The 5,374-nt window shown below is 29.7% G+C and overlaps 1 protein-coding gene across 1 annotated transcript; it reads right to left on the minus strand.

Moving 5' to 3' along the window:
* Positions 1-2,579: 2,579 nt before the first annotated feature.
* Positions 2,580-3,889, minus strand: LOC114260488 (uncharacterized). The gene is made up of 2 exons (XM_028200633.2): positions 3,255-3,889; positions 2,580-3,078 (listed from the first exon to the last, which is right to left on the minus strand). Exons 1-2 carry the CDS (start codon positions 3,628-3,630, stop codon positions 2,996-2,998), a joined length of 459 nt encoding a protein of 152 aa, XP_028056434.1. The 5' UTR covers positions 3,631-3,889; the 3' UTR covers positions 2,580-2,995.
* Between the last annotated feature and the right edge of the window lie 1,485 nt (positions 3,890-5,374).

A 5,374-nucleotide genomic window follows, 5' to 3' on the forward strand; every position in this document is an offset into this window, starting at 1 on the left:
AAATAAACTGTGATAAAATTATGGAATTTAAATTGTAAATTTCAATATTTTTTATTTTCATAATTTGCGTACAAAAATTTTACTACTTATATTATTTTGTATAAAAATATATTATTAATTTTTTAACTGCTGTACATACCACAAGTTACCACTACTTGTCTCAAACAAAATCAATGTTGGATGTAAAGTTCTAGAGAAAAAAAAATGAAAATTTACTTTCTAAACTAACATTACCACAATAAAATTTCATTGTATAAGCTAATGTTAACACAATAAAATCTCAATGTCGAAGTATAACAGTTAAATGATAAAATTTATAGCGAAAAAATACAACCTTTGTTATCTTTGAAAAATCCATGTAATAAAAAGAATCATCCCAAATGATTAACATGCACAAAATTATATTTAATTGAAATTTGAATGCTTAAATTGATCTAAAATCAAATTGTTTAGGTGTAAAATCAATATTATTAAAATAATATAAGTTCAATTAATTTTTGAGTGATAGTTTGTGGGACAAAATAATATTTCCTCAAATTTTAATGAATTGGATATTCAAAAGTTTGGTAAAATAAGTTCAAGCCAACAAATTTTTTTTTAAATACCCTACAAAAAATATAAAAAGAAAATTAAAAAAAATCCTCTACCATCTTCTTGACCATCAATAGTGGAAATGTTAATGGAGAGATTATCAAAATTGTAAAATTCTCAAGATTTTACGGTTGAACAATAAATTTCACTGTCCAAGAAAAATAGTGAAACTTCACTGTCCAAGAAAAATAGTGAAACTTCACTGTCTGTGTGTAGAATTTAAAAAGTGAAATACCACCACTAATCACCATCACCAATTGAAATTTTTATAGATAATTTTACCAAATTAGTGAAATTTCTCAAATATATATATACAAAGTAAGATTTCACTGTTCAATATAGAAGTGTTAGATCTCACCATCACAGTATAGTAATTAAACTAGGAAATTCTATCACTACGAACCACCACCACAATCAACGAAGCATAAATCAACCAAACCCCCACCAATAACCACTACCAAAAATATAGAAACCTTATTTTTAAAAAAATAAAAAAGAATATGGGTTGGAAAATCTAGTTAATAAACAAAAAACAATTCAGTCTAATTGCATCTAAATAAGTGAACCAATTTATTTTTTTACATGTTTCTACAACAACTCTTCCTTTTGATAATTTTTTTTTGTAGTGTTGCACGGAAACAATCCTTTTCTTTTACATCATAGCACCCACATTTTTTGACACATATTTAGGCCAAGTTTAGCTACAAAGAAAAAAGTGCAGTTATTTCATCTTTTTATCTTTTTTGGGTCACATCAATCAACATCTCCTCTCTACTTTTTCTACACATAATACAAAAAAAGTAAAAAAGTGCACTTATTTAGTCTTCCCAAACTAGGCCTTAACTTCTCTATCGATATTGTCATTATACTTTACTTTTCATAACCCTGGTAAACTATTTTGTTACCAAGGATTGAAACCTTAAAATGTAGAGATATTAACAATGCCACCTCAATTATTCTACTTGAAAGCAGACAACCATTAAGCTCATGTTTACAATCTGATTCATGCTTTCTCTACATCTCCCCGTTGATATTTTTTTTTTCTTCGTTTGATACACTTTATTTGATGTGGCACCTATTTATGTCCACACTCTAATTGTTCAATTTGTGTTTCGTCTACATGTTTCTATTGGAACTTTCTCTTTCGTTCGATTCGCTCCATCTAATGTGCCACCGCGCAAACACTATACTTGTGTGCCTAATGGACCACTCATGGTTCTTGTCAATTGTTGTCACATCATCATTGCTGGCAACACATGTGACTTGGACTCATTTCTTTTTGACACCTAGCTCAGGTTTGTTTTGTTTGTGGCCTCCAAATTGGTAATCCGTTCGTACTAAGATAAATCTTAAGAGAGCGGATTGATAGTCCGAGCGAAGAGGTGGTACTACAAAAATAGTCTGTCGGCTTAGTGAGTTGTCAGACGTCCGGCTACTGAATTTTTTTTTTTTAACTTGTTGGACATTTTTTTTTAAACATTAATGTTTAATGTTTTTGTATTTTTTTGTTAACTAAAAAACATAATTTTATTTGTTTTATTATTTTATATAAAAATAATTTAACAATTCCCTTACTATCAATTCCCTTGCTAACAAAACAAATACAATTTTATTAATTCCCTCACTATGAAAACAACACAATTTTATTAATCCCCTCATTAAAAATTCTCTCACTATTAATTTCTTCCATTTTATTTTTGAAAACAAACGAGGCATTTAGGTAATCTACATTGTTGAATGACAAATCAAATATATATGTGCCAAATTGATATTTTGTAGCTCTAGTAAGGGTATTTTGGTTATTACGTAGGTGCTTGTGATGTCTTGATACAAAGTCTAATGTTGTCGAATTTTAGCAACTTATTTGGTTGAATAATACTGTTTTTCCTTTAGATGTTGCTAAATTTAAAGCATTGGCAGCTCAATTGGCACGGCGGATGAAGAAATAAAAAAGAAAAAGAAAAAAAAGAAGTTAAAATAAAAGAATATCGCACAAATTTGGACCTTTTCACATGAGATTCGATCAGATATGAAATATCTAATTGTACCTAAAACCAAATAAAGAAAGCAAAGCACAAACAGCAAATACAAATTAGGTAAAAAAATCCAAACAAACAAAAAGTCAATCCCCACTGCAATATTTCCTTTTTTTTTTTTTTTTTCCTTTTTAATTTTTTATTCTATTACATTTATAGATACCAAATAAAATAAAATTAAAAAAAAAAAAAAAAAAAAAAACACTAGTGTAACGACGGCGGTGATGGTGGAGGAGGAGAAGCATATTCGCATCAAACCATGGTTGGTTCGCATCAATCAAACAAGTTGGTTGTTTTTTGATTATTTTTTTAATAAATAAACCATGGTCGGTTTGCTTTGATTGAAACCATTGATGAGATGATCTTGATCAGCTAGAAGATTGACGCACCGAACAAGCCACCACTTGTGCCCATTGTCTCAACCTCGTCTTCACCGTCTGAGGATTATCACCTTCACCACAAGTTTCCCACATACCAAACACAATTAGATTTCATTAAACTAATGAAACGAAGCTTTTAAAAATAAAATTTATTTAAAATTTAATTTAACAATAATTATTTTTACATAATTGATATTATCTTAAATTTTGAGACTCGACATATTGAAACAAAAAGAGAGGAAATTACCGGGATCGAATATGGAGTGGTTACCAACGGAAGACGACGGCGAGTCACACTCGGACGCCGTCGTGGAGGACTTCGAATTCTCATAAAACTGCTTATTAACAGTGTAATAGAGCCCTAAAGCAGGCAAAGTATCGGACAACCGTTGATCGATCTCCGGCGATTCGAACCCGAACCCTAGTTCAATACACGCCTTTAGCTCATCGAGGTCCTCGTCGGTGACGCTCTTGCTCCGCCGTCTGCGGCTGTCGTGGTTTCCCTTCCGCCTCAGCCACGCCTCGTCGCGGTAGGCGTCGGGAGACCACGATTTCTGTTTTAAGAGCGGCGCAACCGCCGGTGGTGGAGGAGGAGGGGCGGCGGGGCTGGGGTGGTGCGACATGGGTGAGGCCTTCTTGTTGCTGCCCAACCCCTGGGGCCTTGACCGGGGGGTAAGCGGAGGTCGTCGGACCCCGCGGGTTGTTTGGGCGAGGCCTATGTTGATTGGGTCTTGGTTTTATACTTGAAATTATTGGGTTTGTTTTGTTGTTTAGTTGTAGATAGAGAGAGATATTGCGAAAAATTATTAAATTAGGAAAGCTTAGTTTGGAAGTATGAAAATTTGTAACCTTTTTTTTTTTTTTTTTTTTGAGCCATAATCCATGTTATCTCGAAAGTGTTGTGTGATTTAAATTCAGGCTTCGCTTGACATTCACAATTTTTTTTTTTGAATTTTTGTCACTAATGATCTTTTTATTAATTTGATTTCAAAATTCAAAATAACTTCTCAATTATAAATAGTGAGATCTACATATAAAATAAATCATAATTGCACACGTATTATTTTTTTTGAGTTCATAGTACTATTACTAAGTAATATTTAAATATTATTTGATGTTATTTACGTGATATTTTTAACAAATGAGATATTATAATATATATTGTAAGTCATTCTTATATCTTAATCACTTAATAGAAATAAATTACTTAGCTTTGATTAAAACCAATTTATACTATACAAAAAATAATTTAAAATACCATGTAAACAATGTTATATAGCGAACTTGCGAATACCCAATAATTACTCAAAGATATTAACATTTGTTTGTTTTCATTTTTTTTTTTTTTGAGTTTTCAATTCATATTTTTAGATTTTTAATAAAATTTTTAAATATTTTAATCATTTTTAAAATTTTTAGATTCAATATACACAAAAAGTAAAAAAAAAATTAAAATTTATTAAATATAACAAAATATGAAAATGTGTCAAATATTCATATATATGTTTTTTGTATTCGGTGATTTTTAAAAAAAAAATTATATTATTATAACGGTTGGTTTGAAAATTGCAATTGGAGAGATGGGTGGGGCCAGGGGTAGGTGGGTCCAACCATCAAAGCCAGCATTGGTTGGTCCGCGTTATCACCACCTATCTCTGCTTTTCAAAAGTGGAGTAATTGTGAGAGGTGATTGGCTTGAAAAAAATCATAGGGGTCCATTATCTCACATTAATTACTAATTTTTATATAAACAATATATATATATATATATATAAATTTAAGACAAACTTTAAATATACAATTGAAATTTGTTTAAAATACGAATTACGTTTTACTATTTAAAAAATTATAACTATTTCAATGTCATAATTTTTTATTTAACAGAATTAACTGAAAAAATAAAATTCTTAATTGTTCTCCTATACAATAATAAGTTACTTGAATTATTAATTGAAATAAATTTTTGATATCATTAAACAAAAATGTTAGAGGCCCCAAAAATTTTACTAAAAGTTTTATCAAATGTCTCACATGGGTGTGGGACTCACATGGGACCTACATTGTGTGGGTTCCACACCCATGTGAGACATTTGGTAAAACTTTTGGTAGAATATTTGGGGTCTCTAGCATTACTCATCATTAAAAATTGTTAATTAACTTGATGATTTATTAATAAAATGAGTTATTTATTATGAAATTAAAAATTTCAATAGACGAGATGTAATTTTTAAAATCACATAAAATAATTCGTATTTTAAGTAAATTTCAAAAGATGTATTTATAATTTACTCAAAATTTTATATAGAATAATGTGACACCATTATGAACTTATCACTTTAAAATTAAGAATCCTTCAAGTTGATTATT

Source organism: Camellia sinensis, chromosome 4, assembly GCF_055761805.1.
Source record: "Camellia sinensis isolate YWXY chromosome 4, ASM5576180v1, whole genome shotgun sequence".
Lineage (NCBI taxonomy): Eukaryota > Viridiplantae > Streptophyta > Magnoliopsida > Ericales > Theaceae > Camellia > Camellia sinensis.